Source organism: Agelaius phoeniceus, chromosome 3, assembly GCF_051311805.1.
Source record: "Agelaius phoeniceus isolate bAgePho1 chromosome 3, bAgePho1.hap1, whole genome shotgun sequence".
NCBI classification, from domain to species: domain Eukaryota; kingdom Metazoa; phylum Chordata; class Aves; order Passeriformes; family Icteridae; genus Agelaius; species Agelaius phoeniceus.
Genome location: NC_135267.1, coordinates 101,366,166 through 101,380,673, shown reverse-complemented (window position 1 = coordinate 101,380,673; position 14,508 = coordinate 101,366,166). Strand labels below are relative to the sequence as shown.

Genomic DNA, 14,508 nt, shown 5'->3' with positions numbered 1-14,508 from the left:
TTGGAATGTGAACTTTTCTCCTCTGATGTCTGAAGTATCTAGGAACTTGTACTAAGCCTAGAAGATAACAAATCTCTTTCCTGTGCTAGAAGGGACCATTAAATTCAATGTGAAAGAGAAATGACAACTTGTATTTGATGACTAAATCTGTCCTTCCTGTCCTTAAGGTTTGCAACTCTGCAGTAGCAATGACTGCAGCAAACTTCTGCAAAAGCACATCTGGTAAAAATTGGGCGTGTAATTCATTTCGGGACTTTTGGAAGCCACTGATTCTGAGCAGTGTTATAGAATAATCCTCTCAGAGGGCTGCACTCAAGCCCAAAGTGTTGCCATTTGCATAGCATTTCAGCACTAATTCCTGGATTGCTATCTCTAGACATTAAAAAGCAGCTCAAAATCCTGAAATCCATTCTTTTTGTGTACCTCATTGGTCTCCCTACAGATTGGAACACTTCCTTGTATTCTTTGTAGTTCGTTGTAAGCTGTCCGTGTGACTGCTGCCAAGCCCTTTAATGTGTGGGTTTCACCAGGACTCAAAAAAGAGTTCCCTCTCCCCAGATAAAGTCTCTCTTGTTCCCAAGGCCATGTGCATTTGCAAGCGAGCTGTGAGATGAAGCTCAAAAATAACATTCACCTGAGTTTGCTCCTCAGGAAGGAGATCATATATAGCTTCATGCATCTTTGCCATTTGCTTGCAGATATTCCTGAAGCATGCTGAAGGAACAGGGGCTTTCACTTCATACTGGAAATAAACACACAACCAGTTAACTCCTTTCTGCCACTTTAAAATGGTTTATGTAGGAGAGCTCCCAACAGCCACCTGGGGCTCTGCTTTGCTAATAACATCAGGAATCAAGATCCATTTAGCACACCACAAATTAAAAGGGTGGCTGGGCATGATCTGATCCAGCCAGGAACTGCAGATGCAGGTCCTGTGGCTGTGAGCTGGCCCTCTCCTTCAGACTGGTACGAACCAAGGACAGACAAGCACTTCTGCCTCTGAGAAATGTGCCCCTTGATACTTCCCCAGAGAAAACTGCTTGTCTAGGATCATACATATCCAAATTTCTGAAGAATCAAGGAAACCATAAAGAAATGGAAGCTCCTGAAATCTCATCTATCTGCCACTAAAAAAAAAAACAAACCCAACCACATCACATCACAACCCCACAAGAATATTGCAGAAATACCTTGGAAAGCAGAGTAAAAAAAAAAAATCCCTCCTCCCAGTGCCTGAAATCCAAGAAACAAGGCACTGGAAAACATCAGATGGCAAGAGATTTGCTACAAAGGGAACAAAATTCTTACGTTCCCACTCTGGATAGGGAGGATCTGAACAGGATTTCAGAAACACTGAAAACCCATCCCAGGAACGGTGAAGCCAGCTCTGCAGTTCCAGGTGGAGAGGCTGTGCTATCACAGGCCTGGGTGACACACTGGCAGGTCACCTTTGGGACGGTGACACTTCCCCAGGGAGCACTGCACACTTCAGGAAAGAACCAAATCATTGTAACTACATCATTTACAAACAGACTGGAGGAGATGTCTGCTTTCATGCAGGCCTGAATTGCAAAAGAGAACAAAGCTTGTCTGAGCACAAGAGAAAAAAAGAAATGTTGAGTTTTGAGAAAGTCTTTACAGAAAATCCAAACCAATGACCTAATTCTGACAGGAGAAGTAGCAGAAAAATAATGCTTTCTGTTCCAGGGAACAACCACCCAGCATGAGGGATCAAGCATACCTCAACACAAGGAAGTTAAGCAAGAAATTGTTTCCAATTTCCCAGCATGTTGTTAAACCAGAGGGAACTGGAAGGCTGCAGCAGCGGCTCTTGCATAATTACAGCCACACCCAACTCTTCACTGTCAGGGGGAAAAGCAACAGCCCCGGGAAGAACCCCAAGATCTCCTGGCCATTTTTATGTGCAGCTGAGGTCAACAGCTTTAAAACCACAAGGGATCAGAAAGAACCTCACTGCTCTTCTGCCCAAACAGTCACAAGCCAGCAAGTTCCAAGAGAAGCTCAGAACTCATACTGGATTTTTTCATTTGTGGTAATGAATGAGCCTTTCCCATTTGCTGAATTTATTATTTCCATTGTTCAATATCCCCATTCCTGTTGTATTTCCCTGACAAAGACAGCTGTTGGGAAGTGTCCATGCTGCTGTGAACTGCCTTGTCTCAGTGGCACTAGGTGAGGACACCTCCCATGCCATGGAGCTGCCAGGGGAAGCACAGCCTAGAAATGCAGGAGTAACTTGCTTGCAGTGCCAGGTCAACATCCTGTCCACTGCACCAACTGTTCATCTCCTACAGAGCAGGAATTTCTGGGTTTGAGGTGTGCCAGGCACTCACTGCTATGGAACTCACTTGTGCAGATTTACACACCTCATAGCAGGTGACCACTTCAACCACAGGACACTGAAACAGCTGGACTCAGAAAAACACCTAAATCCAGAACACACTGGCATGGTTGTACTGACATGCCTATTTGCAAAAGTCCTGGGTTTATGCCCTTCACAGCCTTCAGTACCAAGATTTCATTTTTTTGGAACATGATGAGCCAAATGATGGCATGTGCTAGGAATGGAAGCAAATCAACCACCCTTTGGTCCTGGGCTCTGTGGACTGCATTCATGTGGAGCAAGCACTGCCCCTCAGCCTTCAAGAACTCTAAAGTCCCAGTTTACATCCTGTGTCAGCTCCCAAAGGAACAGTGGGCTGTGAAGATGGAGGGACAATAAGAGATGAGCTCTTACTAACTGCCATCAAGAACATAAATTGTATTCCTGCTTTGTTGTGGGCTACACTTGATTAGTATCAATAAGGTAAATTCTTGCATTTGTCTTTTATTCTCAAGAGAGACTGTGGCCAAACAGCCATGTTACTTCACATAGCAGTTACTTTTATGTGGGACAAAACCCCCAAAAACCAGCAGACCATTTTGGTCTTTAGAGAAGAGCATAAACACATTTTTTTTAAAAGTAAACACAATAGGAGTGGGAAATCCCAATTTAAATGCTTTTGCTTTTTTTTCCCCCCACCCTAAGTTTAGGCAGCACTACTTGACAGACCAAACAAACAGATGAAATGAAAAAGCACAACATAAAGTAGCAATAAAATAACAGAAACAGCAAGGAAGACAGAAATGGTGCCTGTTGCAACTGCTCCACTACAGCTCTCATCAGCCTGTCCCCAGCCTGTGCTCCCGTGCTTCTCATGAGCTCCTTGAAGGAAGATGTAGGCCCAGGCCAATCAACCAAATTTGTCACTAAAAAATTAATTCATGCCTGTCATGAAACAGTTTATTTTTTTCCCCAAAACCCCAAGATCCAAAGCACAACACTAAGCTTTAAAAGGTCATGTACTTTATGTATCTGTGGGTCAAGGATGTGTGTTCTACACTGAAGTGACCCAGAGTAGATCCAGCCCAAGACCACACTGTAGCACTGTTTAAACACCAAAGCACACCAGGAGTACTAATGCTGCTCCAGAGCAGGAACTGCTGAGCACAGACCTCCAGTCCCCAGGCCTGCAGCCCAACAGATGGGCTGGTCCTTCCTCTCCAAAACTCTTCCCCCTCAGCACTTTCCTGCTGTTTCCTCAGGTGCTGCGAATGCCGCCCTCGCCATTGGAAAGAGCAGGAAACGGGATCTGCTGAGCCTGGCTGCACGCAAGAGCTGTCAGTGGTAGGAGAGCACTTCAGCTCCTGAACACTTGAGCATCTGTGCCAGCTACAGCATTGCCATTCCTGCTGAAACAGCCAATGAAACACTTCATTTTCCTGGGAGTGAAGGTGACTGACACCCAGGTGGCAAATGTGAACACAAGGCACATTCATGAGAACAGCACAGAGCTTTCCATCTATATAATTAAAAGAAGTTCAAACAAGGCCTCGTTAGGAAAGTTTAAGGCTCCATTTGAAACATCTAGACTGTATACAATGAGACCTCCAGTTGCAATTTAGAGAGTGTATAATTATTTCCATAAATCATTACCTTGGATAATAGTTTGTCAAATAAGCTATCCATTATGGCAACGAGCTTTGCTGAAATTTCAGCTATGTGGTCGTGATAATCCTGTAAGGGAAGAAAGCAAGTTTCATTTTCTAGTGGCATTCATGTTCTTCAGAGTACAGTTGAAAAGCAGAACTCTGTGTTTCAGGAAATGCCAGAAGAGTTACCTTTGTGATGTGGTCAAAATGCCTGAGCATGCTGAACTGCTTCGGCTGCAGCCGAGCTTCAAAGTGAGCCCTGATAATGGGAATGTAGTGTACGATGAGCTGGAGGCAACGTGAAGAAAGGGCTGTGAACCCAGGAGGAGAAATAACAGTTATTACACAGAAGAGTCCCTTCTGTATGGACTGTGTCTCCTGTGACATACATAACAGATCTGACACAATTTCACATGGTGGGCTTTGGTCTGTTCTGAAAGCATGGAGGTACATGTTTGTTTCCCTGGGAGCCCCCACCCCATGAAGATGCCAGGCTGGTACCTCGTAGCTCACACCCAGCCTGGTAAGATGGGATAAGGGACTGATTTTCCAAGAGGCTCCTTGAGTGTTTACTCGACATTTTGAGCCCTGAGCACATGCAGACATCGGAGAGATCTCTAAAGACCTGACTCATCAGCTACTTAACCTCAGCAACCACATTCTAAAGGCAGCAGTGGTTCTGCTGCAGTGCTGTACAAAACACCCTGCTCTGCCATCACTGACCTGCCCTGAACCTGCTCCTGCTGCAGTGCCAGCAGGATCCCAAAAACCAGGCTTCTCCCAACTCCAACAGGGCCTGAGCCAGCAGCAGGACACACACTGGGTGCCAGTGTGGTCACCACACTGGCCTAACATTCTGCAGCAAAAACCTGACCCAGCTGCGGCCCACTGGCTTCTCAACCCATTCTTATCAGGCTGTTCCCTTTCCAAAAGGGAAATGCAGACTGGTCATTTCACCAGTTTCTCAGCCTGAATCATGGGAATTTTAAGTTTAAATGCCTGCTCCAACCCATCAGTCAAAGGCTCTTAATTTCAGGAGGAAGTTTAAAACTACACTCCAGGCAGGTAACTGGCAAGGTCTTACCACCCTCTGTGCCCACGCACAGCCCCACAACTCAAACACAGCTTATCACAGATATTTAGGGCTTTTCTGCACTTGGGTTTTTTAATAGACAGGGCAACAAGCTTTGACATTTTAAATACAGAAATCCATACCTAAGTTTTTTGTAGTGATTGTTTTCAAGCCAACAACTTGTAATGCACCGGCTCCAAGCACTAATTGGCAACTTCTAGAGTTGAAATACTGTGAGAAAAAGAAGGACAGTGAAAATGCATGTTGACTTTTTATCATCTACACAAACCCACAGTTTAGAAACACCATCAATAGAATTTTGCAAGATTAACTAAGTCATTATGAAGGCCAGTTCCAGAGTTTCACTAGTTTTCCTCAACAGAGTAGCCACATAATATCAGAGTGGAAAACATCAAGGTAAAAGGTTTCTGCTCAGGCTCTTGACCTTCTCCACTGCTGATGTTAAAGGAAACTTGAAGGCACTGAAACTCCCTCCTGCTGAGGTGACCGAATCTATATTTGTAACACTATGAAATACTGGATTTAACAAACAATGCACAGAAGATGAAAAGCCAACTCTGTAAGAATTCCAGGTATAGTGGACAACTCATGCTGAGACTTTCCTAACTTCCAGGAGAAAAGAAGTTATCATTAAAAGCACACAGGCCAACAAAGCCTCTGGACAGTAAGACAGTTGCTATCAGCAGGTTCTCTCTTACACTGGAATTCTGCTTCCTCACCCAGCTTGAGACACCAGATATTCCAGACTGGGCCGGGGTGATGCAGCAGAAAAGACACTGCTGCTGTCCCAACTCCTGCACTGAATGTAGAGCAGAAATCCCAGGGCTCATATTTGAACAGAACTGTCTGTTGACATTGAGAGGCAAAACTTTAGAGAGACCTGACCCTTTCTCATACACCTGAAGATGCAGAAGGAATTGTGACAAGGCTGCCCTGCAGCTTGTGTCTGCAACACAGAGAATTGCCCTCACAAAGACCTCCTTTTTGAGGGCAGGGGCATTATTCTGCTTCACAGGTCTTTCTTCACAATAACACAAGAACAAAGCCAAAATTTCAACCCTACTTGTGTAAAAAGGGGAAATAATTTTCTGCCTGTTGCCTGGTGTCAGTCACAACATGCAGGCCCACAGAGAGAGGCACCATGAAGCACCCCCCAACTCTGGGCTGCCAGAATGGTGCATCCAGGGCTGGAAAAGCAACCCAGACCTCATGCCACAACTGACCCAGAGCCACGTGTGGCCCCTGATCTGAGAGAGGCAAAACCTCCACTGCCCTTGGACAGGGCAGGGCTGAAACTGCCTCACATCCTCCTCATCTTCTCCAGAAAGCAACAACTTTTCTTATGCCTCTGTTTGGACTTTAAATAGAACCACTGGGCCAAAGGTTCAAATTTTGGGAGACTTTTTTTCATTAAGATTCTGGGGATTTTTCCTAGATTTTAAAAAAAGATTTTCCCTCAAATATTGTGTGGTTTTCCTGGATTTCTTTGGAGATTTTCCCTAGAATTTTGGGGCTTTTTTTCTAGCAGATTTTTAAGGCTTTTCCCTAGAATTTTAACCAGATTTTTCCTAGATTTTTTTGGTGGTTTTTCTGGAATTTTTGGAGTTTTTAGTGGGACTTGGGGATTTTTGCTGAAGGTTATTTTGGGATGTTTTTCCTGGAATTTTGGCCCTTTTTCCTTGATTTTTTCAATGTTTTTCTGGAATTTTCAGGGTTTTTTCCCCTAAAATTTGGAGGATTTTTGGTCAAACTTCAGGGGTTTTCCTGTAATTCTGGGGAATTTTCCCTCAAATTTTGAGAGGTTTTCCTGGAATTTTTTGGAGATTTCCTCTCCACACATTTCACACAGGCTAAGCTCCTCTGAGGCATTTAGCTCAGGTTAGTGTTGCCTGTGAGGCAAACCATCAAAAACATGGTCTGTAAAGGGTGCTGGCCACATGTACTGTCCCTTGCCTTTTGTGGCAATGACTGCTCCCAGATGGCCTGGTGCAGACAGAGCAGGGAGGGAGCCTGGAACAGAGCAACACCTCCTCCTTGTGCCTGCTGGGAGGAAAGCATTCCTGCACCCAGTAGGAGCCTTCTCTTGTCTGCACCATCTGAGCAACCCCAGTAATTCCAGCCACGTGTGCCTCTCACAACACTGAGGGGCTGGACTGTGCCCCGAGAAGGATCTGGAGCACAAGTCTGATGAGGAGCAGCTGAGGGAGCCAGGGGTGCTCAGCCTGGAGAAAAGGAGGCTCAGGGAGACCTTTCTGCTCTCTACAACTCCCTGACAGGAAGGTGTAGTCAGGCAGGGGTCAGTCTCTTCTTCCACAAGCAACAGGACGAGAGGAAACAGCCTCAAGCTGGATAGTAGGGATAATCTCTTCACTGAAAGGGTTGTCAAACATTGGAACAGGCTGCCCAGGAGAGTGCTGGAGTCACCATCCCTAGAGGTATTTAAAAGATGTGTAGATGTGGCCTTGGCAGTGTTGGGTAAACAACTGGACTGGACTGATCTTAGAAGTCTTTTCCAATGTAAAGGATTCCATGATTTCTCCCATACACAGGTGTCATTTCACTCAGGCTGCAGTCACAGCTCAGAACCAGGAATTTCATTACCTGGGAATGCTTTCCATTTTCCATTATAATCAAGTCTAACTCTTGCTACTCTCAAAGTTCGCTGGCTCTGACAGCTGTCAAACAAAAAGTACAGTGCGAGGACACCTGGAGTAGCTCTATTTTGTTCAAAGTGTAATAAATGAGCTTTTGTTTTTTCTAGCTGTTCTTGACATCTCTCCAATTGATGGCACCTTGCTGACAGATAAAAAATACAGCAATTAAACTGCACATGATGCTTGAATACCAAGAAATAAATCACAAATGACAGAGCTAAAATGAGATAAGGTGAGGGAATTAACACAGATATGCAAATCTGGCCAAGTTTGATGCATCCACTGCTATTCTACCTGTGAAAAGGTCCTGCAATTCCTGAGGGAAGCAGCAGCTGGAGAAGGAGACTTGAATAGGGGCAGGTTCAGACAGACTGATTTGCCTTGGATAGTGTTTTTAAAATGGAAAATTTGTAGATGAATGAAAGACAACTGCAGGGAGCAGTCTTCCTGCATCTGGTTATTCAAATACCAGCTACCAATAGGAAAAATATTTAAAGGTCCATCTCCTAGAGTTTCCCCTCCCCTGCCCCACACCTTATGTAAAATATCCTTTTGGAGATTGAATCTGTTTAGCTTTCATTGATTATGCTCATGTTCAGAACTCAAATACCTGATACGACCTTTGTGGGCAAAGGTACAAATGAACACCTTGACATAAATTAGCTGCTAAGCTTTGGAGCCTGTACAGACACATATCTATGTGTGTATGTATGTGTATATATATATATGACAGTTTTAAGGTGCATTAATGTGCTCCTTTTATTATTGATTATTTATTTTACCTTGCAGTGCATGGGCTTTACCAGCTTTCCTCTTCTCTAGTGAGAAATAAATGACCAAGAGGTCCTGGTGTTTCATCACCTTTACATTTTACTACAGAACCTTTATCCCATACTATTTTTCATGCTTCTACTGACTATACCTCTACTGATTTGTAAAAACCAAGGGATTTGTTTCCTTCCTCAATACACATATATATTTCTGTGGCATCTGGGATCAAACTGCTTTTTTTTCAGCAGCATTAATTCTACACCCAGCCTGAAGGACAGGCAGCTATGTTAAATGCTACTAGATAGGATTTCCAATATTCCAAGTGAACAGCCAGAGTTAATTCCCACAACAAATTACGTCTTTAATGCCTTTGGCTTGAAGGCTTTCCTTATGGCACAGCGGCAAACACAATGATTCTAGATAATTTTTATAATTTATATGAAATCCCAAAAACACATGAGCATTACTGAGAGGAAGACATGTTCTCTGCAGCCTGGCTGCCCCTGCTGGGCACTGGGGCACATCTGGAGCCATACCTTCAGTAAATCTGACAGGCGGGTCAGCATGTCAGTGGTGATGGAAGGAATGTTATCCACACACTGGCAGTACTCCAGGATTATTCTTATTAGCAGCAATACTGTCCTGAAAGAGAGGAAACAGCCAAGTACGTCATCTCAGTGCACAAAAGAAGCTGAAAAGTCAAACACAGGCCAGTCATGTTGATAGAAAGCTACCCAATGCTAGAGACTATAGCATTGAATAAATTCACTAACTGATGTGGAGCAGAAGTGCAACATAAAAGGAGATTTACATAGAGATAGTTACAACCAATACCCACTCCACAGGGTGGTGTGTGGAAGAAGTATTTTATATGAAAGAAAATCTCTGAAAAATACATAAAAAATGCTAAGGAGTCACAAACAGAGAAGGCAGCTGTGAAGAAACAGCACCAAATATTCAAAGATGCTCAACACCTGTAATTTCTCCTGAAGTCAGCAGGCACTGGAGAATTTGGGAGCTACTGGATGGAATTAAGAAGGCTCCCCATAGAGCAAGCATGCCTCCTTAGAATTCAAATTCACAAAAGGCAGGAAAACTGATGCAAGATCAAATATTCAGAGTAGATATTTTAAAATTTTGAAAAGTTAACACTTTCTTGTTTAAGGCAGTAGAGTGCAAAAAGATGACGACAAGTCAACTGAAAATAAACACCTGGAGAATGTTTTGTGAACATGAGGCATTTGTAATGAATGCATTTTATTTGATTAGATGCAGTGAAACTGGATGTAGAAGTGTGTAGGAATGAAACAAATATTTGCACTGTGAAGCTCTCACTTGCTTCACAGAGCTAAATATAACAAGCTTCAAGTGAGCAGAGGAATATTATCAAACACATCATATATTAAGCAAATTTTATCCTTTAGAGCAATGCTCCTACTCGACCTGAAATGCTCTTCAGCAGTGATATCATTTGACTGGCACAGAAGTTCTCAGCCATCAGATTCTGTTTCCAATTGAAAAATGACACATAATCATGAAGCAACTCATAAAATGACAGCTGGTCCAAGACATCCTGTACATCACACCTTTTAAGTTTGGTGCAAATTGATGTTAGAACTCTGGGGAGTGAGATCTTCCAGGCTTTACTCCCTCTCCAAAAACACTGTCATACATAATTAATGCTTAAGCCTCACAGTCTCTGGAAACACAGCATGCTTTTAAATGAAAGAAATAAGTGAATATCATACATTTTAAAATGTCTCTGATATAACCAGCTTTAAGAAACCACTTTCCAATTTAAATCAGCCAGGATACTAAGAAATAGCATATGCAGCTTCTGAGAGGGCCCATATCTTATTCTGAATAAGATAAGCAACCATTCAGTGCTGGACTCAGGTCTTTTGGTGCTGTCCAGCCTGGAAAGAAGAGGGCTCTGGGGAGACCTTATTGCAGCCTTTCAGTACTTACAGGGGCTTATAGGAAAGATAAGGACAAACTGTGAAAGAACAAGGAGCAACAGACAGTTTTAAAGTAAAGCAGGGTAGATTCATACTAGACACAAGGAAGAAATTTTTTACAATGAGAATGGTGGAACATTGGTACAGGCAGCCCAGAGAGGTGGTGGATGTCCCAGCCCTGGAAACATTCAAGGTTGAGTTGGTCGGGTCCTGAGCAAGTGCAAGGTGCCCCTGCTCACTGCAGGACGAGATGATCTTTAGAATTCTCTCTCATCCCAAACCATTCTGAGAGCCTACAATTTTTGCCAGAGATAACCTAGATTGCAAGAAATAACAATGTGCTCAGAAGACAAACCTGTATTTTCAGGTATGTGTTTTCATGAAATAATTGGAAAAACCATTGAAATAAAATTATAAATTAGAACCTAGCCACTCAGAGAAAAAATGGCATTTTAATGTAGCTAAGAGCTTGTAGTGTTTTATAACTGTTGGGAATCAAAGAGCAACTAGTCTGTAAAAGAAGAGGGATTTTAAATTTAAATATGATTGCTAAAGCTGTTAGCATTCATCACAGTTCTACTCCAAAGTTCTTGCCAACTAACCCACTGCTAAAAGAAAAGAGTGCATCTTACCCAACTGTTGCATATTTTTGTCCTTCAACAATAAGGAATTCAGCTGGCTTTCTTTCTTCAGTAGCTAGATATTTTAGTAAGACAGGAAAAAGAGTGAGTTGAACTAAAAACAAGTGCAAAAAATGCTGTTTATAAAAATTCAGTGTTCACTTGATAAGGTTTGAAAAAACCCACAATTTTTGTAGCAAGCACTTCTGTCTTTTACAGTATTTATTAAATAGTTGATCACCCATCAAAATTGTTATGACCCACAAAATTACTTCATTATCTGCTATGATTTTAGATCAAAAAAATCTTATAGTCCCACAGTCATTATGGACTTAAAAACTCCAAATACAACAGGTTACAAATAGAAAAAAGGCAGAAAAAGCCACTAGGTTTTCTACTATACGTTCTCAAGTGATTTGCTGTGTATATTAATATTTTAGCTTCAAATCACTTTTTCCTCAGGCTTCATAACAGAAGCTCTTACTGATGCAGTTTTTCATGCTAAATTATCTGCTCAAAGGAGGCTGCAGGAGGTTATTTTACGAGCACTGCGTGACAAACATATTTTGGTGTCATGTTCCATAACTGGAGTGATTATTGCTTTAATACAGTCTCTGTTATCTGCTATGTTCCTTCTGGGAGATCAGGGCTTCTCCACCATGACATCACTGTATTTTCTTCCTTCTAATCTCTTGCCATTTTTCTCCCCCTCTCTGCATGCTTTCTTACTCTTCTGGTTATTCACTTCCCCTCCACCCCTGCAATACTGGATAAGTATCCCCACAAGGTAAGAACACATTAAGCATTCCCACTGTGCACATGTGGAAGTGGGGAAGAAGGAGGAAAAAGTGACTTTTCTGAGGTCAAATGAGGTTTCTGTGGCAAGGTAAATAATTGAATGAACATGAGTTTTCCTTCCATGAGCAGCCACATGGCATGCTGCCTTTCATTTGAACTGGCAGATGAAGTAGTGGGAAGGAGCAGGCTTTGTTTCACGCAAGGAGGGCTGAGCACATGCACGTGCTCCTCAGTCCCTTGCAGTTCATTAGTGGTACCTTGTGGGAAAAGACTGAATTTGTGCAGAGGCTGCAAGCCTCTACACTGGGAATATTTGTATAAAAAGGCAGCTCTCTCCCTGTGCTAACTCTTCTGGTGTTTCCAAAAAATAAACAGATAATCTTTCAGCACAAGATATTTCAACACCAGTAACAGAAAAAAATAAAAAGATAAGAGAACAGCTATCAACTTCCCATCCCCCAAAAGGACAGAGAGCAAACACAGATCCAGCGTGTCATCAGAATATGTCCATCAACATTCAACAGCAGAATTTGCAGATAATAAATTCATTTCACAGCAGGACTGCAAGACACACCTGTTGGTTTTTTTTCAGGGAGAGAAATTCTGCCATCTGACACCGAATCAACGAGGTCCTGGAACTCGGCAGGAACTTCAGCTTGCTTCCAGCGCTCATTGTCCAAAAGCAGGCTGGGACAAACACAAAAGAGAGGAGGCTGAGAAAGAAATACCTTGTCCTGACAATTCTGTTGACTGTAATGCTGAAAAACAACTTTAACAAAAACCACTGGCCCAAGATGTCATGCCAGTCATCTTCATGAGAAGGAGGCGCCCAACAATTGTCAGCAGCAAAACAGAACAACACTGTACTGGCTTAGAGATCTCACAATTCATTCATTCAATCTGTCACAGGGGACCAAAAACTACACCAGGCAAAAAAGGTATTTATGAGATCATTGCCAATAAAATAATGGATAAATACTGGAATTTTAACAGCTTTTGAGGGATGAAGAGCAAACAGACTTGATGGATGTTACTGGCCAGGCTGTTTCTCTGAGAGGTTTGTGTTTGGTTTTTTTTTAGAAAACAGCTGAAAGTGAATTATTCTTAAACCCCTGAAACAGAGCAATCCTGCTCTTCAAAGCTAGTTTTGTGTACTTTCTGTAGCCATTACTGCTCTTATTTAGGTAAGTGTAGAACAATCCAGTTTGAAGAAACCAAGTTATGAAAACAGTAAAAGTCTAAACCAACTGGAAATAATTGGGGTTTAACACAGTTTTTTCACCCCCTGCTTTTAAGTATAACAAGCTTACTGATGTTCTAGGCAACAAAAGACTGTGTTCAGCTGGCATATGATACAGAAAATTATTCATGGAAGAACAGAAATATTGTCTACCCAGAGGTACCTTAGTTTTGTCTTCCTCTCCTCATGAAACCTATTCACAAATCTATTGGCTTGACTCTGAAGAGCTCCTCTCAAAGACATGCTTTTCCTGCCACAGATCTGCTCAGTATCCAAGATAAAGCCTTCCATCAAGCGAGAAAGAGTAACGAACTCGTTGGAATTCAGCTTCTCTAGGAAGCCATCCTGCATGCAAAGAAAACCATTGTAAGGAGACATACCACCACAAAAATCCAGAGACATAGAGAAATAACTAGTCAGCATGTCTGAGGCCTACTACAGTTTGAAGAGGCACATTATTTAACCCTACATGTGACAGACAGAGTAGACTGCAGTGCAAGCTGCTACCTTGTCACAGACACACATTCTCTGCACGAAGCATCAAAGACAGCAAATCAAAATATTAAAAAGAGAAAGGAATAGGTAGAAGAAACCAACACTGCCTTGCAATGATTTATGCTAACACTGGTATGCTCTGAGCATCACCATACAGAGCCTGTGGCAGCAGGAACAGTTTCCTTACACTGATGCCACTTCAGAACCCTCATCAAAGCAGTAACCTGGAAGCAAATGCTCACCAAGCATGAGGCACCACCAGCAGTTCTGACTCAAGCTCCTCACCTTTGCTCTTGCCATGAGGAACTTGACTGAGCGATCGTGGCAGACATCAGAGGCGTTATAAAGTAACTCCTGGATATTGTTTGCCAGCCTGACCAGCTCCAGGTCAGTCAGTTTCATGTCCTCGCCGATCCTACAAATGACAGAACCAGCTGGCTGAGCATCAGTTTATGGAGCAAACAGTATTTTTGCACACAGAAAGAAAAAGCCTTGCAGCAACTGTCAAATGCAGTCAGTTAATCACCAAAGTCACTTTATACAGATGGGATCTAAGCTGCTGTCAAGGTCCTGTCAGCCCCTCGTAGCAAGGAAATGCATAACAGCACATCCTTTTCCTTTTTTTTTTTTTTTTATTTTACATTCTAATTGCTATTAATGGTCTAAGAGTAAACATGATATAGCCATTACTGACACAATAAATGTAATTAACAATTTACTGAGTTAAAATTGACCCAGCTCCTGTGAGACTTCAGCATCACAAGCATATGACAATTAAAACACAGCACTTTTCTTCCGATGCAAGTGTAAGGCCTAAAATAGATACTCTGCACTCCCCACAGCCTAAATCTACAGGCTGTCATTCTATTACCTCTTTAGACTACAG

General features: G+C 42.5%; 1 protein-coding gene across 2 annotated transcripts in view; it reads right to left on the bottom strand.

The window, feature by feature from the left end:
• Positions 1-14,508, bottom strand: part of VPS54 (VPS54 subunit of GARP complex) — a 48,557-nt gene that overhangs the window by 3,489 nt on the left and 30,560 nt on the right. For both annotated transcript variants that reach the window (XM_054629006.2, XM_054629009.2), the window contains 9 exons: positions 13,908-14,037; positions 13,291-13,472; positions 12,462-12,574; positions 11,102-11,165; positions 9,048-9,153; positions 5,209-5,296; positions 4,183-4,304; positions 3,998-4,078; positions 635-742 (listed from right to left, as the gene is read on the bottom strand). In XM_054629006.2, coding sequence (XP_054484981.2) covers positions 635-742; positions 3,998-4,078; positions 4,183-4,304; positions 5,209-5,296; positions 9,048-9,153; positions 11,102-11,165; positions 12,462-12,574; positions 13,291-13,472; positions 13,908-14,037 — 994 coding nt within the window. The remainder of the gene's footprint in view (positions 1-634; positions 743-3,997; positions 4,079-4,182; positions 4,305-5,208; positions 5,297-9,047; positions 9,154-11,101; positions 11,166-12,461; positions 12,575-13,290; positions 13,473-13,907; positions 14,038-14,508) is intronic.